At 39.3% G+C, this 26,847-nt stretch overlaps 1 protein-coding gene across 1 annotated transcript in view; it reads right to left on the reverse strand.

The window, feature by feature from the left end:
* Nucleotides 1-26,847, reverse strand: part of MED13L (mediator complex subunit 13L) — a gene marked incomplete at its 5' end in the record, with an annotated part of 193,290 nt that overhangs the window by 73,404 nt on the left and 93,039 nt on the right. Inside the window, one exon of the mRNA XM_084271900.1 lies at nt 22,410-22,493. Coding sequence (XP_084128026.1) covers nt 22,410-22,493 — 84 coding nt within the window. The remainder of the gene's footprint in view (nt 1-22,409; nt 22,494-26,847) is intronic.

Here is a 26,847-nt window from a genome sequence, read left to right on the forward strand (position 1 = left end):
TTTTCTGATAAGCTACATACCCTGTTCCAGTGAAGAAGAAAAAATTTAAGCCTATGCCATTATTGGACAGTTCAAGACAATTAGTACAACTTTGCTCCGAGAAGGTAAAATAAATCTAAGGCTCTAAAACTGCTCATTAAGCTAAGGCACTGCTGTGAGTGACTAAGCAAACAACCAAAATGGAGAAAACGTTTTGTTATTTCCTCTTATACTCAAATCAAAAAGCAGATGCAGAAAATCATCCTTCGGTTCCTTCCGCACATTACATTCAGGTAGTCGAACTGCACAAAGGCCAAAATAGCCACAGGAGTGTAGGAATTCCTTTAAGATATGGCAAACGCTGCAGAGAGGAATGCAGACAAGCAATAAACAACTTCACACAAGATTTGCTTCAACTTCATTCCCACTGCAGTATTAGCTGCCACTTCTGACAAGCTGACAAGACCAGTACAGGTCTCTCAGATACCCATGCTCTTGGTACTTAATGGAGACTTAAGTTTTGGGGAAAAAATAATAATCCATTTCCTCATGAGCACTGGCCAAAATCAATCAAGCCTCTGGAATTTTACTCTGTTAGGATTTAACTTAAGGTATTTATTAGTTCCTGTGATAAAATGGTATTTGCTAGCACTGTACGGTTTCATCTGATTTGGTACTCTCTTTTTGGAGTAAACATGAACAGAACTACACGTCCAGCCCCGCGGGGTATCCAAGGGCTGCTGACAAACACCAACGTCCCAGACCCACCCAGTGCACAAGAGGGGAATCGGCTCTTCCTGCACGCACAGCACAGCCCTGCGATTACTTGCAGACGGGCATTGCACCCTTGTAACAACTCTTACCAGTCTTTTTTCATTAGGGCTGGATTCCATGAGAATCCAATCTCTACACATGAAAGAGAGACTACTGAACACATGAATGTAAGAAAGAATGAATTCAAAGAATTTTTGCAAAACAGAAGACTGGCACTTTAAAGAGAGAAATAAGAGAGCCTTGAAGGGTGCAGACAACACCACAATTAAAAGCCTGGAGCGGGCAAAGGAAATGGAGTTATGTTCTCATCGCAACATCACAACTTTCGGTGAAAGACAATCACTCAGATTTAAGCACACAGCCTAACCCAACTGCATCTACGTCTCTTGACAAAATGAAGGTTGTTAAACAACTTCCTAAACCCCACTGAGAATTCAAATGGAGGGAAAAAAAATAACAACCAAGGAGCAGAGCATTTATGATCTTGAGGAGGCACAAGATCATACACCATGTCCTACCTCCTCACCAAAGCCCAAATAATCTGCAGCATCAGTCCAGCAGTTTGAGGGCCTGAAATTTTATTCTGCTTCAACCAGCAGCAACACAATCCAATTGGAACTGCTCAAACTTCAAAAGGGAAAAAGTGCCCTTTCCCCCATGTCAAACACAAAAAGCTCTGGCTAAATCTAAAAGAGACGCCAGTGTTTCTTTCCTGGTCCTTCGATGGCCTGAAAAGTGCCTGCATTTATTATGCATTCTGTAGACAATATTTTTCCTCAGAATACAGAATTTTAGGCAATCCTTCTGTAAAAATTAAGAGCAAAATTAACATTCAAAGTGTTAGGGTTTTGTAACAGTGGCCACTAATACAAGTGACAGAAGTTGTGAACATTTTCTGTTTAGACCGCCAGCAACTTGCAATGAGTGCTGGTAATGAGATGATTGTCTCTGTCGACATGTACACATTACACAGGAATCTCTAACATTGTGTAAAGTGCTGCACATTTGTATTATATATATATATACTTCAACAAATTACATTCAGAGAATGAAACATTTCAATTACAAAAATGAAATGTTTGTGGATATATAGATATATAAAAAGTATTTTTTGCCAAACAAGTAGCTTCAAAGCGAGAGCTGCATCAAAAACCCTGTGTGAATGGACTCCTGCTACTGTCTAAGTGTGAGAGGTTGGCAGCTGTGTGATGGCTACCAACCACCAACTAAATATTGCCCATAACCTTCTAGAAGGAAATTTTAGTACACAGTGACAGAACATGATGTTCTTAATTCAATCACACAACTAGTCCTCCACCAAGCTTAAGGGGAAGATGTTTTTTCTGGTACTCATAACAGTATCTTGAAAAGAGCAAGGAGAATTAGAACCTGCTCATCTCAGTGAAGAAATCTAGTCAGTTCTCCTGACCCATTTCATTGATTTGTTCTGTGAAAAAAAGACCAAGGGAACAAATGTGATTACTTATATTAAGCTGAAAAGAGTACAGAACACCCAGAGATGATTTTCAGGTGTAAAAACCTTAATGAAACATAGCCGACACTTCAAAACATTGATGGCATAAAGAGGAAAGCTCAAATCCCCTCCAGTCCTCACAGACATAACCATGCTGGCAACATCCCCGCTGGAAACGAACCTGTATGAGCCAAGAGTTCCCTTTTGCTAGTACAGTTTCTCCAGAACTGCTTTAAGTGATCTGAATACAATAATTCTTACAAATTTAAGCTGCACCGGCTTGGGGGGTTATTTCTTCACAAACTCTTAGTAAAGAAAGACTTCTCAGTAGCTGCAGCTGTTGAGATACCACAGTCGACATTAAGAGGTGGGAATGGTGAGGTACACTTATTGAAAATCCATCTTTTTCACCGCCCCGTCGTCGGGGCTGCTGAGAACAAGGCAAAACCCTGTCTGCAAAAGTACACAAATAGTGATCGTAGAGAGTACATGGAACTGCAAGAATAAGGTCATCTAAGAGAAATAACACACCCATAACTGACTGCAAAATACTGCATCTGTCTGGGCTTCAGGAAGAGGGTAACATCTCTTAGCAGTACCAAATGACTGGAGTAAGACATGTACTGATTTAAAGAAATGACCAGTACTGGAATGACTGGCAATGACAAGAACAGTGCCTCACTGCAAGTACCAGCTAGTACTGTAACTAACTGCTGATGAGTACGTACAAACTACTGCACAGCTCTGGTGGGGTACGTATATGCACCACAGCTGCTCTCAAAGAATTAAACCATATGAAACTCATTACAGACTAGAATCTGTACCCTTCTCTTTTTTCTTAAGCAAACAATACCAAGATTCTTAACGTACCTAAAAACACGTGTCTCATGAGGAATTGCAGTTAACTATGTTTTTCCTTGCAATTTGTTCTTCTATAACATAACAAAGACTGATGGTAAGTAGTGCAATACTGATCCAAGCTAGCCCTAGAATTCCCATTTCCGAACCTCTCTTCATAAACCAGAAAGGATTTCAATTTGCCAGCAGCCACGAGAATTCAAAGGAGCAGAGGGGGGAAAAAAGCACTTCAGATAGTTACTGAATTTTATTACATGTGGAAGTTTGAAAGAAATCTAAATCCAGGAAAACTATTTCCAAACAGACACAGCCTGGCTTTGTTAGAACTATGCAGATTTAATACCAAGGCAAGACACCACCGTCAAATAGCTTTAGCAGGTTCTGTTTTCCTTGTGTTAGGATCAATTCATGAGTTCAGTATGAGAGAAGACTTCCTTCAGGGTTGAAAGGGTAATTTAGTTTCTATGGTCCATTAATTTCTTGGCTTCCTTCCCCAGTCTGCTCATTAGTGTGAAGTGCGGTGATGAGTTTCAGAACATGGAAGTTGAAACAGCATCTACAAAATTCCTTCACACAATGACTGCAAAACATCTATCAGAATTAACATAGCTCTGAAATGTTTTGACCTAGAATTCATACTGGTGGTGTGCATCAATAACCATTTTTACCTTTAAAAATGACACAAAGCCAGTTAATTACATTATTCCTGGCTTCTCACAGTTGGTTATTCATCAGCATTTAAGCCAACAGCCTCCAAACAGACAAACTAGTTTTACTTCAGCTGAGTTAGGAACAGATGGAGAAGATTCATTACCTTCAATCACAAGGTTAAACAGATAATTATGAAAAAACCCTTCAAGTCTTGGATATTACCTGACCCTATTAATGTTGCAGAGTAACACACTGCTGAGTTTAGGAATAAGAAGAATTATTGGAAGAAAAAAACCTCAAAAAACCCCAAACCAGATTTCTCTATGATTTCTCTCCTTCTAAAAGCACAGACGGCAACCACTGAGCTGAAGAAACCAAATCTGGCACAATGGAGGCACATACAAGCCATAAGCCTGGGTGCACGTTCTAGAATCCTAGGATGAGGTACTACTCTGTAGCAGTATGAGCTAGGTTTCAACACCATGATCTGACCCTTTTGTTCCAGAGGGCAGGATGGAGAAAGCCTTGCAGTTGGTTCTGTCAGCCTACTGATGACAACTTTATGCTGCATCTTTATATACTTTATCTGTAACACCCAAGTAAGAGCCAACCCTTCTCCTATGAAAATAAGCAGCCTGGGTTAGAAAAGGGTAGCAGCATCAAAGCATGAGGAGCAGTCAGAAAGAGATTTAGGATTACCAGTCATGCACTCCCACCCTTTACCTCAGGGCAGGGTCATTCTTTTTCTTTTTCAAACCAACAGCAAAGAATGGTATAAACCCGAGGAATGAGTAATTCTTCTGTTAGTGGCCACCTCCAATCTCAGCATTTTAAGTGGATTCTCAGCAGAATAAAGGAAAAAATTAAGTACAACCAGGCATGAATCTAAAAAAAATTGAATTCAACCACTTCCTGGGATGTGGCTGGCTTGACACTCAAGGAGAGAATATAGCTTCAGAAACTCCTGTGATCCAAGACAGAGCAGGATGTCCTGCAAGACGTACCATTTCTAACTCAAGGCACCTGGCTGGGTGGCAAGGCCTGCCACACACTGCAGAAGAAAGTTCTGTTGCTTGAAGAGAAACAGAATTGTGACCACTACTGCTGCCCCTCTAGCCCATTTGGAGTACTGTGTCCAGCTCTGGAGTTCCTAACGTGAGGAGGACATGGAACTGTTTGAACAGGTCCAGAGGAGGCCACAAAGATCACTACAGAGCTGAAGCACCTCTCTGAAGACAGACTGAGACCTCTGGGCTTTTTGAGCCTGGAGAAGACTCCAGGGAGATCTTACAGCAACTTCCAGTGACTGAAGGGGCCTATGAGGAAGCTGGGGAGGGACCTTTTAGAAGGACAAGGAGTGATAGGATAAGGGAGAATGGTTTTAAATTGGAGCAGGGTGGGTTTAGATTGGATATCAGGAAGAAGATATTAGGTGTTCAAGGCCAGGTTGGATGGGGCCTTGAGCAGCCTGGGCTGGTGAGAGGTGTCCCTGCCATGGCAGGGGGTGGGATTTGACGGGACTAAGGTCCTTTCCAACCCTGACCATTCTGTGATTCTATGACTTTCTGTTGGGAAAGCTTTCTACGACAAGCTCCTCGTGACAGATGGGGTAAAAAATTATATCAGCAAGCACATCTTGCCAGAATCCAGCACCACCACTAACAGAACTAAGCCCCAGCTACTGAGCATGGCCATAATTCACTGAATGAGCTATTAAACATAGCAAGAGTCAGCTAGGAAAAGCCAGAGAGCGTATTGCAAAGTTAGAGAACAGAATAATGTTCCTGTGAATTTTGCCTTGATCTTAGTTTTTCAGTCCCAGGCATATCAGTACAGAGATAATCCTAGTGGGTGTTATGCTGCTGCTTGGAGCTGGTCAAATTGCCATCAATTCCAGAGATCAGCCCTGTGTGACAGTTCTCCTACATGGCTTCAGCTATTTCCTCTTGTGACATTTTAGACATGGTAAGGTGGTTGCTGGGCTTTAATTGATGAACCCAGCACAATGGGATTATGAATTAATAAATAATACTATAGTATTCCTGCTTTTGAAAATGCAGATACAAACTATGAAGTCCACATTAGAATAATTTATTTCAGTGGAAAAGAATCAGACTGCCCACATTCCTTTCTTACAACAGCACTGTCCCGGTATTAAAATGACCTGGATGGAACAGCTCAGCTAACATTTTTCAGCCTTTAGCAAATGTTTTCAAACTGCTTCTGTTGAAAGGCAAAATTTTAATCAAAAAGATTTTGTAAGAATTCTTAAAATACTACTAGCTACTATGAAGACAGTCAGAGCAAGTGGCAAACAAGAAAAACCTAAATATTGACTTAAATTGTAAGTTACCCAGCCACAAAGTTCACATCTAAAATTAGGCTCCTAAAAATATTGACTATGGCTTTGAAGTGCTTCTTGAAATGCAAGCTATATTGTGTTCATTCTGCCAACCAAATCATTCCAGAAAGTCTTATTTTAATTAGAAAATAATAACATAACAGCGATGAGGCAATCGTGGTATTTCTGAGCACACATACAGATATACATACTTCCCCCCTCAACATATCAACCATCTCAAATAATCACCTGTACAAACTCTAAAGGTGATACAAGGAGGAGGAAGCAGCTAGCTCCTTCTTCCTGAGTAAATATAGCCAAACATACAGTGGTTCCAAAGAACTCAATGTTGCCTTGGGAAATTCTTAAGATTTTATAGGCACATGACCAGTATATAATTAATGAATTAATCACAAAAACATGTGAATAATAAGTATCTAGCACAAGATAGTAGAGCTGGAACATGTAGAATGAACACACAATTCTTGCTTTCACGTGTGTTGACACAGCCAGAGAGGTTTCCTTAACACAGGTTGAGGATCTCTGAACTGCTTCACACGTGGGCAGGCCAGGAGAGGCTTCGGCAGCTCATATGCCAGTCAGGCCCTTACAGCGTATCGTACAATCCTGTATTCCAAACATAGCTGACACCCACTTTAGGAAGCAGTCCAAAAAAGTTGCTCAATTTCAAATGGAGAATTTGATTCCACTGAAGTATCCCTGGCAGGCTGTCTGCCTGGGAAAAGAATCTCTTTGAAGCTGCTCATGGGTTTGGAATGTACAAATGAAGGCTGCATCCTAATTCAGCCAGACAAGGAAGTAAGGACATAACTTTAATCAATCATGTGGTTACAATGGCTTCAGTGGAATGTGATATTCTGAAATTATGTGCGGCTCAAGTGTTTTTTAAATAAGAAGTTGAAGTAATCAAACTGCAGATGAGGGAGTCAGAGTACTATTAAAACCAGCATGCATCATCTAAGATACCTCTTACATGATGTTGTAACTGAAACATTCAAATCACATTTCTTATCTCATTATTTGCCCTGGTTCACACCACACTACACCTTTGCCTTCTATAATACAGATGTGTTTCGAGTTTATGCCCCCTGTGAGACATTCACCCACAAAACCATGTTTCCTGACCATTACTCTCATCATTTCACTTTCATTTCCTATGAGGCCTACCTCACCATAGCACAGTAAAATTAACTTATCTTTTATTTGTACCTAACTCATACGAAAGAAAAGTGACTGATCAGTGGTTCCATATTCTTTTGCTCTATCGTTTTTAATTTTTTTAGGACGGGATGAGGGCTTGTGTGTTTGGATTTCAGTTGTTTTAATAACATCAATTTACAGGACATACTAGTACAGTAGGCCAGTGGTTGGCGTTTTCCAGCACCAACACAAGTAAGTGAAATTTAATTCCTGAAACATACCCTTATAAGGTTTTATAATCTCAGTGGAACTAATAGTGAAGTGCTTACCACATCTTGATCTTTAAGCGATGCCATTTGGCTTCAGAATTAATTCTAACTGACGTTATTTAGGTTTTTACAGACATTTCTGTAGAAAAAAAATGTTTATTCAACTACAAAATAGAAGAACAGCTCTATAGATGCATTTCTGGTTTTCTCTAGAAATATCTTAACATTATTTTCCTTACCAAAAAAAATCTAGCTATAAAGAACAGCGGCAGCACGTCTCTATGTATAGCTATGTACAGATGATGTCATGTGCGTGTATATGCTGGAATGGTCCTGCAGGCAGGGGCTGGGCATCTTGCAGGCATTGTATTTTTGTACCATTCCTCCAGTTTATTTCAGTGTAAGGGGCCTCTAAACTAATAAACAAACAAAGCAAAAAACCCACGGGGTTGTTAAAAAGATAATCACATGCAGATGTGTCATCTCTATTAAGGCAGAACTTTAGCATAATTTGATCAGTGCCATTCTTTGGTACATCGAAGGGGCTGTCTAGTAGTTAGAAAAGCCATCATCATAGGAAATCCCTTCTACTTCTTTGACAATACAGATAAAAAGCTTCTCAGATAGGGTCAGGCTTGCATGGTCAGCAAAAAAGAAAGTAAAAACAGCTTTCCACTCCCACTTCTCCTGGGAAGGCTGAATATTAGGCTATTAGGTAGTCAGATATATTATTTTATAGCTAGCAAAGCCCCTGGGTAATAAAGAATGAGTGCAACTGCCACAGGCAGCTTTACAGGAAATTGTGTGAAACAATGACAGATGCTCCAGAATTGTTTCAAAACAAAGCAAGCCAGGAAGAGCAGTGTGTCAGCTGAGGGTTTTTTGCTCGTGAACTGTATTCTCTGAGCATGCTGACAGCAACTACGTGCGGAAAAATTCTATTTTGAGACTATGTGCACATATGCACACACACCACCATCTGAATGCAAAGTTAAATAATTCTATCCATACCTAAAAATTTTAACAAATGCCCGTTTCTACTGCCATTCTCAGAAAGAGTTGGAAAAGCCATCCTCATTTAACAGAAACGGCTTGAGAATCTGACTATGAAGGAAAGCCAACAGGAGCAAGTGACAAAATTAAAGCTTTCATGTAAAGCGTCCAAATAACAAAGTTTAAGTCCTTTTTCAAAAAACGCTCGAGCACTTAAAAGTACTAAATCTCACAAGCCCCTGAACACAGGATATACATCACCAACTAACTCTGGAGCTACATTTTAAAAGCAATTGGTTGCTGTAAGACAGAAAAAGGCACCAAGCAGGATCCTAAGGAAACAAATACTGCCCAATTCCAACCGAAATAAACACAAAGTAGGTGCCTAAACATGCCTGAAAACCCAACAAGCAGCTACCTGCATATTAAATCACAGAGATGCTATTAACTGTCCCCCCAAAACAAGTTTCTCAAGATTCTCAACTACAATGAAAAATCACCGTATGGATTTAAGAACAGAATAGAGATGAGTCTTTTACACAGTTCAGTTGGCAATCTGCTTGCTTTTGGCACAATGACATTGATCTTATTATTTTCCAGTGCCATCTGATTGTTTAATAAATACAGCTCTCTCTGATCTTTTCGTTGTTTTGTGTGCGTATCTAACCACATCTTTTTCTTGCTTAATATGCGTTTACATTTCCAGTGTACTTTTTGCTATGAAAGGCTTTAATCTATCTATTTGCCTTGATACACTACCAATGTGGTATTTAAAAACTCATTTGACCGGCTTTTATAGAGACCTTTATAAAAAGTAATAAATGTTTAAAAGCTTAACAGTAAAATCACATCAATAAAGCCAGCTCAGTACTCTTCAAAACAAAGCTGTGCAATTGCAGTATGCATCTGCAAAGTGTAAAGACAGGTGAAATGACTGTAACGTTGCCAACTGCATAAGCACAGGGTTTCAGTTGGGATTCTAAGTTTTTATTAATGTTTATAGAAAACATCGTTATTTTCAGAAAACTTTGGTCCAGATTATTTCTTCAAATTATAAATGTTGTCATTTAAGGAGTAATGCTTAACACCCTTACAAAAGCTCTGAGATTTTTAGAGCACAAACTAACTCTATCTCAGAAGTTCTTGAAACATGGCACAGTAAAGAAAGAACAGTATCCTCCTCCTGGCTCCAAAGGTGCAGGCAGCCAAGGATTCTTACTTTGATCTCTTGAGTTTTTGCATCAAGGAAATTTTATGCCCAGCTTTATTAAAGCAGTCCACAGCAAAACAGGGAGTGGAAAAAACCCCAACACACCTGCTAGTAGTAGACAGGTCATATGAGCGTGTAAGTAATACAGAGCACGCTGTCAGAAAGCAGGAAGGCATCATGCCAGGCTAAAATAACACAAGGCTATATTTAATTTTTTGTTGCTGTTGATTGCACCGTACCAGAAATAGATTCTAAAATAAGTATGGAGGTTCGGTGAAGAGTTTATGGGTCCATCTGTTCTCCAGGAGAGTTGGCTTTTTCTGTAATACCGCACACACAACAAAGCTGCAGTACATGAATCTGTTCGTTAATACGTACTCAAAAGAACTTTCATAAAAAATACACCATAAAACAAAGTCAGCCCAGTCTCCAAACAGTCCTTCAGAATACTCAACATGAACAAAACTCACCAAACTAACATTCTTATTCCCAGATCTCTGTGATGACAGTGGATTGTAAAAGGATCAACTAGCTTGTTTTTCAACTCAAAGTACATCATCTCCACTCACAGGAAACAGTCAAATTTGGAACATTAAATACATTTTTCTTTTATACTCTTGAACTAGACATACAAAATGAATCTTCAAAGATCATAAAGGCTACATAAAGGGATAAAGAAACACAGCTGGCGTTACCAGCGTGTGTGTTACATGACTGTGAACATCCATGTTTTTGCAAGAATAGTGACCTTAAGAAAAGTAAACTGCAAAAGAAAATGCTGCTATACTGCTCACCATAGTACATATTAAGAGACCTTTCACTATAACAGAAGGGAGATTTAGTCCCATTAACAGTATTAGTGTTATCTCATGTAAATAAAATTAAAACGTGATGCACGAGGTGGGAGAATGGATAATTAAACCCACTGGCCAGTGGAATTTCTCAATCAACTGTTCCACAATATTTAATTCCTCCATTTAGAGGAGCTTTTTCTATGGTAAGATATTTATTTCTCTCTTGATTTTTATGATTAATACAATAGAGGTCCTTCAGCTCTGGATTAAACCATATTAAACAGGTCTGTGTGGGTAGCTTATACATTGCTCCAGCTTACTTTAATTAGTTCTTTTAGTTCTCTCATTTATACAAACACTACAGCTACTTAAGTACCTCTCCTGAGATCACTTAGCCTCCTTTGATTTCTTCGCAGTATTGAGACACAGTCCTTGACTTAACTTTGCATTTAAAAGAAATGTCACAATTATTAAGGCTAAATAATGAGAATGAGAAGAAGAGGGAAAACAGCATGATATTAAATTCTATTTCTATGATACTGAAAAAATAAGAAAATTGGAACTCAAGGCAAAAGAACTGCAGTGCAGCTTCACATGAGTTAGTGACTGGATAGAGGGAAAAAAATACACAAATGAAATTCAGTATAAATAGACAGAAAGGTGCAGGAGGGGAAAAAAAATCAAATTAATTCTTTCTTTGGGATTCTGGTTTTGAACGAGGTATTGCTGGCCAGTAAAGAACTTCTTCAATTTACAGAAAATATTTCTACAGAGAGACATCAGTTCAGAAATAACAAAAAAGTCCCAAATAAAAAAACCACAACGACGTTCAGAATTTGGAAAGGGGTGCAGAGCAAACAGCAGATACCACTGCAACAGCCCACAAATCCATGAAGTATTCCTATAAAACCAGGTGCCACTCTGAATCCCCTCACTCTAAAGGAACAACAGCTGAAATGAGAGATGGTGCAGAAGGAGGTAACAAGAAAGGTAAGGAGCATCAAATGGCTTCTATACCACGAGCAGCTTAATACATAAGGAGTCTTCACTGTGAAAGAGATGAATTTAACAGGGAGAGACCAGGTATGTACTAAAATAAACACCAAAGGATATAGTTACACTCTCTTCTTGATATAAGACGACCTAACACTACACTAATGAGTAAAGAAATTAAAATAAAACTCCTGGACTTTTCTCCATCCGTTGCCTAGATGAGCTATGGTATTAATTACCAACCAGTATTTGTGCATGCTGAAATTCTGTATGGGTTCAAACTCAATTAAACTCACAAAAGAAAAATTCATCAACAACTGTTAAACACAAAAATATGTCAAGTTGTATTGCCAAAACCAGCAGGAAGCTGACCGAGTGTACAGAAAAATAACTGTATTCTTGGCATGAACTTCCAGCCTTCCCTAAGCTGTTCCCCTTTCCACCACTGCTGGAGACAATTTTTACGTTAAGGGATTATTTAAGAAGAGTTTCTGGGTATATTTCTTTTTTAAGAAACTAGAAGCACTTAATAGCAGACAGCTTCCGGAAGCTTCCTGGGTGACTACATTACACTGCTTTTTGTCTTACTCCAATAAATGGCACGTCTGTCTCCTGGCTGTGTCCAAAGCAGGGTCTAAATCTCTTCAGAAAACATTTCAGTTTCTTCCTAAACAAATTCTTTTTCTTAGAATTGGGTGGGACAGTAATTAATTTCTCTATATGTCCCCATGTTGGGGAACATTTCTTCAAAACATCATGTGATAAATGTGGATTAAGCAACATTATATTTGCACACACAGTCGTGTTTCTACATAATCTGGAGACACGTAAAAAGATTGTTCCCTACATTAGACATCCAATTCCATAAATCAGACTGTTGATTTCCTCAAGAAGGAGGAGGGGGGGGGAAGGAAAAGGTATTTTTATGTTCTTCCTTCGGATCTTCTCCATCAGCTTTCCAGTCAACAGATGGAAATTATATAATTAAATGTACTATCATCATCATCCAAAACCCACTTGCATTTCTCCATGTCTTTAACAGCTGGTAACATGAAGAGATTAAAAAAAAGAAATAAGATCCCTCAAGTAATTTTTGCAGCTTGCTTTCCTCAAAGGGGACAGAAAATGCCCTTCTCTGGTGGGAAATTCAATCTATCCCTGAATTACCATCTTGTCCTTCTAAAAGTCTTCACCCAACCTTCCTGTCTTGACTGCAGACACAATAGGCATTAGGATTAGTATCTCACCCTCCTATGTGAGATCATGAATTTTGAACCACTTTTTGGAAGGCCTTGATTGATTCAAATATACACCTACGAGGTGGTGGCTCCCACTCCTTATGGAATGCCTTCCCTCCCCCCCAGGGAGGAAGTTCCAAAAGAAAAATTGTCACCATGATATTCAGAATGATAAAAAAAGAAAGTTAGGGGAGGATGATTGTTCTCAATGGGAGTTTGAATTTTCCCAACTATTTTGGTACCTAGCAATGTGTTGCTGAACTTAAAAGATGGTAATCATTGCAGAATAAACCTTAAGGAAACTGCTTTTCAGTCCAAATCTGAGCTGGTTCTCAGAAACCTGCAACATGAACAACATGCCAAGGAGCAAGGATGGAGATAAAAGGTGAAGCCTACTCATGTAGGAAGAGAATATCTTGCAAGTCACACACAGAAGTTCACATGGAGACTGCTAAATCCCACGATGCATGAGGAATGATTGGGTTTTCTCTCATAGATCACCAAGGATCAAAAGGCACTGCCACACAAGTGATCTGAGATCAGAGCATAATTCATCTGCAATTCCCTGGACAGATGAACCCTGACCAAAATATTGACTGAACTAATTCTGCACAGCCACAGTTTCAGGATTTAGAGTGCCTTTTCCCCAGGAAATGTAAACTCTTTGTAACAGACATAAGGTTGTCCAAAAGCCGTGCTCTGAATCTTCCTGAAGAACAGTATCCACATCCAAGGGCCACAATGGCAGAACTGCAGAGGTTGAATGACAAGAAAGCAGCTCAGCCCGCATGTTTTGCCGCAGAGGCAAGCCACGGTTCGCTCCCCGGCTGCAATGACAAAGCGCGATGTCAGTAGATGGCAGTATGAAGCATATTATTGGTAAAGAAGATTAGTTTGTCAACACTGGAAGAGATGAGCTCTTTGCTGGGCACCTGGAATAAAGGTCTGCTCCCTCGTAATGACCGAGCCTTACCCTCCTTAGCAGGGTGAAGGCAAAAAGCAGTCTGGCTCACTACGACCACTTTTTCTGTTTACTGATATTTCAGAAAGAAAGCTTAACATAAATAAAACGTCTGCTACAACTGACAGCGTGAAGAAGAGGACCTACACCCTAAGTCAGACACCGCAAGACAGCCGATCTAGTCAGCTCAGACCCCAACACTGCAAGTGGCCCCAGGATTCTTTTTTCAAAATTTTATCCAGCACTTGCTCACTTGCCCAGGATTCCTCAACTTCCTAAGTGCATTTTTATACGTCAGAACATATAGTCACTTCTCCTAAACTAGGAGCACTTGAAAGCTGCCCAGCATTTGTGATTGAGAAATGACCACTCCACACGCGCTCTTCACCCTGCCTCAGGCTTACACCACATACAACTTGTCTGAAGTTCAGACTAAAGGAACAGAGTGTACTACACAACAGCGGGCAGGACAGGAGCCTTTTACCTGAGGCTTTGCTCCTAAATGACAAAATTCCTCAACAAATGACCTTAAAATCTCAGTTTGAGGGAGATATGCAGGCAACTGATCCCTGATCCCACATCTGTTGCCAGACCCTCAGCCTCTACACCTATCCTGTACCACTCTCTTCCATGAAAAAGCAAGATTCTTCCAAGACTACAAATAAAAGCCTATTCACCAGTCAGTACTTCTTGCTACCATGCTCTCAGAGAAAGTATCCAAGAGTAACAAACTGTGGCTTCTTGATACACTTTTACTAATCGAACTCTGTACTACCACACAACTGCTCTATATTGCAGGTCCTCCCATTCTAGACAGGTTTAGAAATGAGTATCACTGAGCTCAGAACAAGAATTTGGTGATTAAATAGGAGAAAAGAACACACACACACCAGAAGCAAACAAGGGAGAAAGGTGAGAAGCAGCAACTCAAAAACCTCAGCAAGCATTACTCCTGTACTTTCAACAAAGGACTGGAGCCATACCTTCACATTTATTTTGCTTTACTCTGTTGCCAAGTAAATTGAAGCTAAAAGAGTTCATTAGTGATGATACATCTTAAGATGTATCCACTCTGTAATTACTGTTCATCAGCAGATTGGTCCCCTGCAATGTTCATTTTAGTCATGAAAAGGATGGCCACAGCTCACTGGGTCATTATTAGAAGAAAGAGCATAGGTTTGGTTGTATTACTAGTCCTACATAGAGTAATTGTTTATATATAGCCTAATTGAGACTACATACAACAGACCAAATGTTCATTCAAGTTCCCCATTTTCTAAACTAGCAGTAAATCAGTATCAAAAGACAAACTACTTCACAAGTGTGGTATGATCCTGAATCTGAAAATTTAAGATGACAAAATACTGAAAACATTTAAAGACCAATTCCACTTTCTCTTTTGGCTATGGTTCCAGCCAATTCTCTTTTAAAATAGTATGTCAGTCACAGAACAGTCAATTCCTATCACAACGCCTAACGATTTCTTAAGCAACCTGATTGCACAATGTTTGATGGATAGCGCCGCGTTGCACAAAGACGACATTATTTTGCAATATTTTTAAATACTTGTTCTACAGACTACCAAGATACACTGAACACTGTGCTGGCACACTACCTGCTACAGCTCACATTCAACGGGGCTCACGAAAGGTACTCGCACCCAAATCTGGCAAGAGAAAGACAAAAGCTGGGAACGAAAGATCTGGGGCGTGGAAGAGAAAAGAGAGTCCAAAATAGTTATTTCAACCAGCTAAAATGAACAAGATTACAGAAGTGGCTTTAATACCTTAAGGTCTGCTAGAAGGCTAGATTAAGCAAGAATGAAATGGTTCCATACTGGCTGGAAGAGAAAAAAACCAATCAATCAAATATACTGTAGTACGACTCCATTTTAGTCCAAGTCTTCAGAAAATAAGGGTTAGCAAAACATTAAGTGAACATAAGTCTCAGAAAACAGACTTTCAGTATAAATAACCTTGGTAACGTGGTTCTGAAACACAGTTGTGTTTCAAGATTAAGTTATTTTAAAGAGGTATAAAAGTGTCAGAAAAATAAATGAAAAAGGTATTATTGTTGACTGAAATAATTCAGTGGAATTGCATTTAACTCAAGTTTTCTTTCCTATTTCTGGAGAGAGATCGAAGAAATTTTTTGCTTTAGGCACCCATTTTGTTTGGGAATACAAGGAAGTGTATTTACTTCTGAACTGGACTCAAAACAAATCCTACAGTGGCACTGTTTTAGAGAACTCCAAAGACCACATGCTGTCTGCAAGGATTTTAAATCAGTTCAAGCACAAAATCCATCTCGATTTGCAGAAATTCAAGGAGGAGGAGGTTCTTGCAGCGCAGTAAGCAGAGCTATAGCTGTAACTACAATTAGAGTTGCAACAGATTTAAGTATTCAAAACCAAGGCCCTCTAAATATCTACAAAAGCCCTTAAGTCAATTCATTACTGATACAGTAAGTGACAACACTTGTGTTTGGCAGAGAGTACAACTGGGAGTCCTGACAAATCTAATTAAGAGCACATCAGGGGCACTCAGTTTATCCTTTACATACAGTGCCAATAGTGAGTGTATAATGAGAAAAGGAGCTTAAACATTAGTGGGACTTCACTAATTGGTCACCAAGTCCTGATTAAGCTAGGCTTCATATATAATTATTGAAGTTCAAGTGTCTAACACAAGTGTATCAAAAAAACATTTAACAAAACATACTGTCACTTTGCAAACACATAACTACAAATAAGGCACAAAAAAGAAAAGAAACAGAAAAACACAACTAGGATTTTCTTGAACTACTTGCCATTTGTATACCCAAAATACTTCAACCATTTAAATAACTATCTTTTAAAAAAATTACAAAAGTGAAAAATAACAGTGTCTCAGTTACATCAAATAATGCAAATATTTGGCATGTAAGAAGGCATTCCAGTAACCTCATGTATGTAAATATTTGTACATACACTAGATGCTGCCAGCAAATAATAACTGCCAGAGAAGGTTTTACAAAATCCAGAAGTTAAAGATTACAAGAGTGGCTTAATATATTTGTTCATTCCCATTCATTAAATCAGTAAAAGGATCCTGAACTTCTTAACTCTAGAGATAGCTGGTCTGCATTATAAACTGGAATCCACAAAAGTAAATGCCATGTTCCCTGAAAATGGTGAAAGACACAACCTGAACTGTGTAACTGGCTGCACATGGAAACACACATTTCCCAAACACACACATCCCATAGATCCTGGCTTCCTCAAAATCCTCAAGGAAATGGTAGCTATAAACACACACTGAAAACAGATGGATTCAGAGTGTTTCGGAAGGAAAAAGGCAACCTAAAGTCTCAAAATCCAAGCCATGAAAGCCCCATGATGCTCTTTGACAGCAGCTTGAGTACTTCTAGTGGCTTAAGTTCAGCACAGGCTAACAAGCAGTGAGGCAGATGGCATTTTTCTGTACTCAGGACAGAAAGGTCTGAGAATTCATTTCAAACTGGTAAATGTTGGTCAGTAGTATCTTCCTTCTGTGTTGGAAGCTCCCTAGGAGCCAACCAACTGGAGCTCACAAACATCCCTTTACAAGATTCTGTCATGCCTGATCACCAACCTCTGCCAACTCTGCTGCACACCCTCCTGCCTCACACTGTCCTGCCCACCGTTTGGAATTCCCATAGGAGACCAGGGACCCACAATCCACACTGCAGCTGCCAGAGCACACAGACAGTCCAAAACACACGCTGCAAATACCACAACAGATTGCATTAGCAGCAGCTTGGTCTTGACATCATGCTGTATCCATACAGACAGGCCACTGCAGCAGCATAACCCCTGCTATCACGACAAGGGTTTACTTGCAAAGAAGGAATTTCAAACTCACGCCTACCACCAAAAGACAAAATATGAGAGAAGTGACCAACCAATGGCACACCTATCAACATCCTCATGTTTTAATTGGCTCAGTTCCATGCGTTCAGCAAACAGCTGTGTAATATACTCCACAGCATCCTTTGAATTAGCTGAAGTGGGGATATGCAGCATCTGAGAAGCATCGCTCCACGGGCGTCTTACCAACGACACCACACAGGGAACCCTTCTGTTGTTCAGGGGACTCTGCCTAGATTGGCAAGTGTCAGGGAATGTGAAGAACCGCTGCTCTGCTGCTGTCCGCAGGAAAGGAAGATGAAGAGGTTGGGCCATTATCGTGAAGACATTAGTCCTCAGTGGTAGCTGCTACAAGTATGCCAATGCAGCTTCCCCTTCCATGTACTGAAGGGCATGTAGCTACGTACCATAATGCAGAGCTGTGCGGGGGTAACGCAATCTGGGTCATATACTGAATACATTCAATGAAAATTTTACAGTATGCTCTGTGAGAGTTCTTATCATTTTTTTAGAAATATACTGGTTTATTATGTTCATCACTGAATGAAAAACATCAGACAATTGAATGCAGTATGCTGCTTAATCTATAGCTCATCTAGGAAGTTACTGTGGTAGTAAAGCATGTAAACATTAAGACCTTCAGTCCAAAACGCTTTTTTTCCCCTCAACAGTGAGCTAGCATTTTCAATCAAGTATTTTAGATATAAGATTCTTGGACACAAGCAAAATAACCCAGGACTACCAAAAGCACATATCCCCAGCAGCAAATGGTAATTAATTACAATGGTAGCGCTTGAATAGTGTTCTCCCAAATCATCTTAATAGTATCCTAAAGTAATCCTAAGCCATTAATAATGTCACACTGTCTTTTGTCTACAAAACATTAAAAAAAATCTATTTATTAATGTTATTAGATGAATATATTGGAATTATATTATTTTAAAATATATTTACAAATATAGGCAAACTGATATAAGCCACACCAGCTTTTCTTAAAAATGCGTGGGAATACCCATCTTCGATAATCTTTATTTTTGTATCTACTCTTCCTCCTAAAACATGAATGCAGATCGTATTCTGTTGGGTACCCCACCCAATATTTCAGAGGAGATAAGAATTAAGTCAACTTTAGTACACACAAGATTATCAATGAAAAAAAAAATTCCAAATAAAACAACCCCACAACACTAAATCAAAACAACCAACACTGGGCTTGGTGTATTATTTTACTGAAACCCTGAGTAAGACTAAGTAACAACTCCCGAAAAGATGAACCTAATGTTCCAAAGTTTATATGTCAAAAAGAAAAAAATAATCATTGTCTGGGGACTAAGCCTCTCATACTGAAGTAGAATAGCTTATTTTTTACAAGGGCAGGAAGAATTATAGAAAAATACACAGTATTTTTTTTACATTTAAGCCATTTATAACCAGCTTAACAAAGCTGATCAATTGAAAACAATCTGGCTTTCTCCCTCCCCCAATTTCCTACTACACACCAAGAAAATAATCACTAAAATAATTAGCAAAGATTCTTGCATGAGAGTCATAAATTGTTTTGCCAGTAACACGTTGAACATTTTCTGGTGGTCCTTTCCAAAACCAACAAAACCCCCATACAAAGCTGGGAAGGCGATTCTGAACAGAGGGAAGATGAGTTTTCACCACGCAGTGGAAGGTGCTATCAATGCCTTGTATCACAAAATTCTAAGCTCCAAACGTACTCATCCCCTTTAGGGAGCTGTGCAGACAAACAAGCAAGGCTGCTGTTCTCCAGCAGTAGCGGGTAAATACACTTTAGACATGCACAATAAAACATGAAGAATTATTTAGGAAGTGACACATAAAATTAAGATACAAAAAAGATACTTAGGAAAGAAACCCCACAAGTTCTGCATTATATTCCCTCTCAAAAGCCTCTCATTCCCACTGTAAGCAAAACAAAACGGAGAAGGATCTGTGTGTAACTCCCTCTGCTGTTCCCTCACTCCTCCTGAAAAGACTAGAAGAGCCCATCTTGCATATGGCTCCTCAGACTGCCTCGGAAGGTCATCTATTGTTCTTAGACTAACTAGGTCACCGCCACTGCCATGCTCCACTTCATCTCTGACTTCATTCTAAAATCACAGACCTCCCCGCCCTTCTCCTTTAATGCCATTCACAAAAATCACAGGCCCTGAATGAATTTACTCCTGGAAAGCCAGCCACGTGAGTTTTAACTCCTACCCTGTTTGTTTAAACTCAGTCCAAGACCTTTTAGTATATTCCCAAAATGAAGTCAGTAACTCAGGATGTTGGAAATTGGAGATGATGTTTTGCAACAAGTGTAAAATCAGCCTTTGGAACCATTTGTATTTCTTTGCCAAAACCATACCTGCTTGGTTTTTTTCTACTCAAGGTGGTGGTGGGGGGTGTGTGTGTATCTATCTATGTAACTATCTCTTTCCCTATTCAAGGAGAACAGTGCATACATTTCCAACTGGGATTTCCTGTTCCCACACTTCAACCTAATCCTGTGCACACCCGCAGCTTATTTCTAGTATTTTATATATTAACATGGGTTTAGCTACTATTTTTTAAAAATACCTTTTTTTGTTATGAAGGGATTACCCACAGTGCTAAAATACTTGAACACTCTCACCTGGTCCATTATTCCTGCAACTGCTCCTTATTGCTTTATCTATAGCAGCTGCTCAGAGAAAGAGTTTCACAAAGAATGTATCTGTAATTAATGTGAAGCACTTAATATGTGTAAAAATAGCTTTTTGTGCTATACTGAGAAAGAAACTTTAAACAATTAAATAAACTACTTAGTCCCCAGGGCCTCCTGCTATTTGCTGCTTCTGTCTGCAGTTGACTACCATCAACTGTTGCAGTCTTTACTGCCATTGTGATCAGTAGGATTAGTTGACTCCAACAATGCATTTATAGCAGAAAAATGAACCTGAAGCAACACAAACCCTACCTCAAATTAGGCCATTTGCATTATTGCTAAACAAATGCTCGTGAAATGGTATATGACCACAGGAGCTGTGGCAATATGTTATAAAAAAAGCAAACAAACCAACAACAAACATTTTCTTCTTGCCATCAAGAGCTTATCCTTCAACCCTAAAATTCTTAATAAAAACATCAGTTTTGTATACAAGAAAACTTCAAATACCATTTAAGTTCCATGTGAATTCAATTTTTGTAACATGTTCCAAAGCAGATCTATTTATAAGCATACTGTACCTATATTTACAAATGGAATTAGATTACCTCACTTTACAAATGATTCACTGTACCCACATGTAAATAAGACACAGGACTTTTCTAAATTAGCAATACCTCCTGTGCCAGTGCTGCTGCTGTTTTTGACAGACACCAATTATTGTATATGATGCTTCAAATTTTAAATTGATACACACTAGGAATAGGCATCAGACGCACACATAGATTTAACCTCAGCACTAAGGCTGCAGAAAAGTTAATAAAACAATTAGCTTTTGCTGAGCTGTCTCCTTTTTCCAAAGCTGGAAAAGACACCACTTATGTCACTTCAGGGAATTAATCTCACAGAAAATTAAACTAGATTTTGGTGAGATCAGAAAAGCAGCAGAGAAAACACAAGGGAGAACAGTGGTTACATACAACCAGGACAGAGAAAGGTATGGAAAAACCTGAACCTTTCAATGGCTTCTGGCCATTAGATCAATGTGAAATTAAAGATTACACATACACAGTCTAAGTCTACTCAGCTAGAAAGAGTAAATAGCAAAAAAAAGAGAGATATATTCATGCTAAGTTAGTGCTTTCTGTGTTTAGAAATGAGACAAATCTGTGCTTAATTACTGTGCTATGTCTTAAAGACAATTCCTGTTCGGAAGTACCTGGTTAACACAAAGTCTGTGACAGAATGAAACCAACCACTCATAGTATGAGACTAACTGAGGTAAGACATTTCTGTTGTGAGACAGTGCAGCGAGGTAGAGATGAGAAGGAGACAGTACATGTGATACCAGAATGATTTCCACCTGTACCTACAGCTGCCATCAGACACACTGCTGTGACTGCAGCTAGGCTGGATGAAGAAGTTGCCACCCCACTTCATCTCCACTTGCTCATTACCTTCAAATCTTCCAGCATAACTGCATGTTTAGTCACTTCCTAACCCAGTTCTGTCAAAATGATTCGCGTTAGAAAATCTGTGTTTCAGCTTAACTCAGATTATTTTTGACAGAACTTGTTTAGCGGATGACTATAAATGCAAGTACCAGAAGATCTGAGAACATTGTAACCTTTAGAGCTAGGAGAGGAAATAGCAGCGAGCAAGTGGAGACGGCTAGCCCTTTCCATGGTTATCTTGCTGCAAGAGAAGCGCGTTAATCAGACACAGGTCTGATTTGTCAGCCTGCCTCTTCGGTGCAAGCTGTGTATCAGGACTGGCATCTTTAAATCAAATAAATAAGGAAATCCATACACTACTTATTTTACTGCTTAAAATGTCAGGTCAGGGTTAAGTGTCCAGAAATTCAAATCATTTGTTATAACTACCTGGAATTCTGTTGTATAATGAGAGAAACAGGCAGACACTAGTCAAAAGGTATTTTAAAAAGGATATTTCTGCAGAGTTCAGGGATAAATACTAACCTCACCTTCTTATCTTAAATTATCATAACAAGACCAGAAAAATTACTTAATTGCTTTCTACTTACTAGTGACATGAACAAACAGTGCCTATGTTCTTGTTACATGGAAAAACTACCACCAAAACACAGCATCAAATTGCCATCAAGTAATATACAACACTAAGAAGAATAGCACTTGATATATAGATCACCTTACCTTTTATTAACAGGCTTCTCATCTTTGTCATAGGGTCTTATGAACCATTTTCCGATTCTTACGAAGTTTTTATCCATCAAACACCTAGAAAATAATTACAACAACAATTACTAGTTACACCTTAATATGTAATTAAAAGTAGTCTTTGAATCCAGTCAATCTAAGGGCTTAAGCAGCTGAACTTCCGTAACACTGAAATCAAGTTCATAGCTTTTGAGTTTCATGGAAGTTTGCTGCCTTCTCTTTTCCCATACTAGTCATAGAGAATCACTGCTTAATCTCATGCTGCTGTCACTGATGCTGATCTTCACATATGCATCTTCCCCCCATCTCTGACAGAATCTTTTCCACTCCACGCTACTCTTCGCTGAGGGATCCATCATTCTATTTTTCAAACTCCTCGAACAAAGACAATTCATAGCACTGATTCTCTTCTATACAGCATTCCTCTGAGACATCATGTTAAAGAACAGGCACTCCTGTATATTGGCATGTAAATGGCATAGTGTAGTATATGAATGACATAAAATGGTATTAACCAAATATTCACAATGAACCGTTTTCCCTTCACACGATCCACAGCATGGTTTCAGATTTTGAAGCTTCCATAATTATCGTTACCCTCCCAGAAAACATCACTCCAACATACTCCCACATCACTGAACTGAAAACAGGGTTTCCCATGTTCTGTGGTCCCTCTAGAAACTCTAGTATATTCCGTGGCTGTAAAAAAGCTAACAGTGAGGACACAAAGGGATCAATAACCCATTTCGGTTGACAAGTTCAGGGGGGCTTGGTGCCTTTCTAAGTCCACCTGTACAGATGAATGATACTGGTACTATGCCAACACTGTTTATGTATGCTCCATACATTAAACACACAGTTGAACATACTGCCCAAGTGTTCACGTATACAAATTTGCTATGAAGTAATACTTTTCATCAAGGTAAATATTACATTTCAGAAATTCTGAAATTAGTTGCTAGTGGTTTATTTGCCACTACAAGCAATATATGAGGTTTCCCTATACATTTCATGTCTAAGCAGTATTTCTTGATTTAGATGGAAGAACTATACTTCTACATTCTTCAAAGTTCTCCAATAGTTTACTTCTACAGCAGTTGTCCAAGCCTAGCCAAAATATTTATATATATAAAAAAATTTGAAATCACACAAAACCTTCTGGGAAAGTACATTCTGCAGGGTTTAGAAAAAAAAAGTGTGATCTACATTTTAAAAGCATACCTAGAGGACACAGATAGGAAATGGACAACAGACAATGTAGATAATAATACGCTTCTAATTCTGTATAAACTTGGCAGGGTTTTCCAAAGTTAAAGCCAGTAAAAATAAAATTCTAGCAGGCCTTTCTCAAAGCAAAAAAGAATCCATCTCAGAACATACCAATATCTTAAACTGCATATGAAAGCTAAACTAGCAGAAATCTTAAGACACTGCTCTTGTACTGGTGGGAAAAAACAAAAGTATGCTTCAGTGACTGTTTCCCCAGGAAATATTTGCTATCAGAGAAAGTCTGTCAGTGTCAGCGCACTTTATACAAACAAAAGGAAGTCTGTGAAGTTATACATCAGATCCCTAAAGAAAATAATCTGTACTAACAAAAACCACAATAAACTCTCCCCCACCACACACTTTAATGCCACATCATCATGTCTCATAACAGCAGGTTTAACTGTCTCAAACTAATGCTACTTTCCTAGGGAAAAAAAAGTCTTCATGGGTAGACTTGCCCTTAAAAATCAACCGACCCTCACAGGCTAAACTAAATCATGGGTTATTTAAGGCATAATCCCACATGAAATGGGAAACATGACCGCAGAAGCACGGATCTCAAAGATTCAGCCGAGTGAACAGTTAACGACACTACTGCATTATTTTTGCTGTATAAGCACTCAATGTAACTAGTCTTTAACAGTAAGCTGTAACAATGAACTTGCATTAAAAAAAAAAAAGAAAAGCTGGTCATAAAACCCCAAGAGTGTACACTTAAAGCAGTTATTTAATCATGTGAAAAAGGACATAAAATACTCTGATCTCCTTGGCTCATTTCTCTAGTTAAGGCTGAGTGATATTCTCTTCCCAAGCAGTACAGCTGTTAGAGCATTTCACTGCCACTTGACCTCTCATATTTCTGATTTTACTATGAAAAAAAGGGCCTGAGAAGGGCACACTAATGATTATGAAACAATACCATAATATTTTGAGTATTATTCCCTCAGATCTTTGAACATTTTCTAAATTGCCAATTAACAAACTCCCAATCGCTAATTTGGGTACTGAGGGCAAAAAAAGAACCACATAACTAGCTGTGTCAACACCCTTTCTCTCCCTTCCCAGGGTTAACTTAAAACAAACCCCTTCTTTCTAGTCACAACTTACCAGATTTTCACTGCAGGTTTCACTTAGTCCCTCCTACCTCCTCAGTGAGGTGAGTGGCAGAGGAGGAGGTCTGGGCTACCTACACTACCCTGTTTCCCGCCATTTTCTTCCTGCCGCCATTTTCTTCCTGTCACCATTTTCTTCCTGCTACCACGGTTTTCCATGCCCCTTCAGAGGTTGCCACTTTCTTCCTTGTGCAGGGCTGAGCCCCACTGGCTGGTGGGACATCCCTTTGTGTCAGGGCCAGCTGGAAGGAAGTGGCTGGAGGCCTACTCTCCCCCGCTGTCCCTTTCCCACTGAGGCTCCTTCATGGAGCTCAAGTGCCCAAGCCCTCAGGAGTCAGACTGACCCAATGGCCTTGCTGGGAAAAGGGCACCCTGAGGGAAAACATGGTTTCTGAGAGAAGCCTATCTGTCCTTCACTAATGGCAAAATCCAACAAAAACAACAAAAAAACCCCCACAAAATTTTAAGCACAGGCAGCAGCTCTGTCACCTCCCGAGAAGATCCAAAAGAAACATTAGAATTTCTTTTTTTATTAACCAAGCTTGTCCTATAATGGGTCTTTAATGGAGTTATTTCTCTTTTTAATAAAGCCTACACAGCTACTGCTATTATTTTAAATGAAATAATAATTTTAATTTAGGATTTGGAAAGGCAAAAAACACCTCCCCCCCCCAAAATGTGTAATTTAAAATAAACTCAGCTATAATGCTGTAAAAATGGAGTAGCTAAGATATTTGGTAAACTATCACCCTGAGTGACACGACAACTGTTCCATCCCAGTACTGGCAAAGCCCAGCTGTCCCGGCAGACATGCCTCTTGGACCTAAAGAGAAGGTTGTGGCATTGCCCAGCCCTGGAGCACGGCCACAGTTGGAGCCAGCCCCACGGTGCTGCTGGGACACGGCAGGACGCTGGTCTCCAGGGCAGTAGGCCCAGGCCACGGCACCAGTCAGACCTGCTTACAGCAGAGCAGTGGAGGCTTTTGGCAAACACCCGGTGTGTGCTGACCAGTGTTTCCATGATTGAAAAGAGAGCTCTGAAGTCTTTTTGCTCATACAGAGTAATTCTAACTCTGCCAACTGATTTCAATCGGGTTATTTTATAAAGATAATAAAAAATTTATTTCATAAGCTAAAAATCATCCAACGAATAAAAATACCCACTAGAAGTCATGTAAAATTATTTTTCACTTACACACTGTAGAGCTACAAAAGAACCAGTGAAGATTCCAGACTGGGGATTTCACCTCTGTACTTTTATGCACTCTAAGCAGTTTACTGTTTATGTAAAAATCCCTTAAAGAGACCGACGAGATAGAAAATGGGAAACACAAGAACTAGTCCCTGTGGCTGTGAACATGCCATTCAGACTTCACTTGTAGGAGCTACAGACAGGCAGCTAACTGTCAAGGGGCCTGTTACTGCACTCTTGGAAACATAACCACAAATATAATGCAAACCTGAGCACCTACATCAAAGCAAACAGAATACTAAATGAGACAAAAGTATTTTCAATTAGCTTATTTTCTGAAAGAACAAATATTCAATGTTACATTCTGCAAAATTACTGTAACAACAGTACAGAAGAGGTGCATTATATTTTGTTATCATCATTATTACAGGTTCAGAAAAACTGTGAATAGCCTAACCACACTCAATTCCGAGATCTCCAAAACTGTAAAAAGAACAACTGAATTACAATATGGGAACACAATGACAACCTGAAGAACTGCAGTAACATACAAGGCATAAAATGCAATACTCCAAGATACCAGATCATACACTGAAGGTCTAGTAACAAGATAATCTCCAGTAAATTTAAGAGTTGCTAGCTGGCTTAAGATGAAAAAGGTGTATGCATGTGTATTAACGAAGCACACAATAGCTTTGCTGTCAGTCATTATATATATGACAAAGCAACAGTAGGAGACATTAGGCCTGTCAGAGCCAGGAACTCGTAAACTTCACCCCAAATACTGTACACGAGTTTAATCAAATTGCAACATGCATGTAACTGGGACGATTGGAAAAACA

Source organism: Gallinula chloropus (genome assembly GCF_964237585.1).
Source record: "Gallinula chloropus genome assembly, chromosome: 17".
NCBI classification, from domain to species: Eukaryota; Metazoa; Chordata; class Aves; order Gruiformes; family Rallidae; genus Gallinula; species Gallinula chloropus.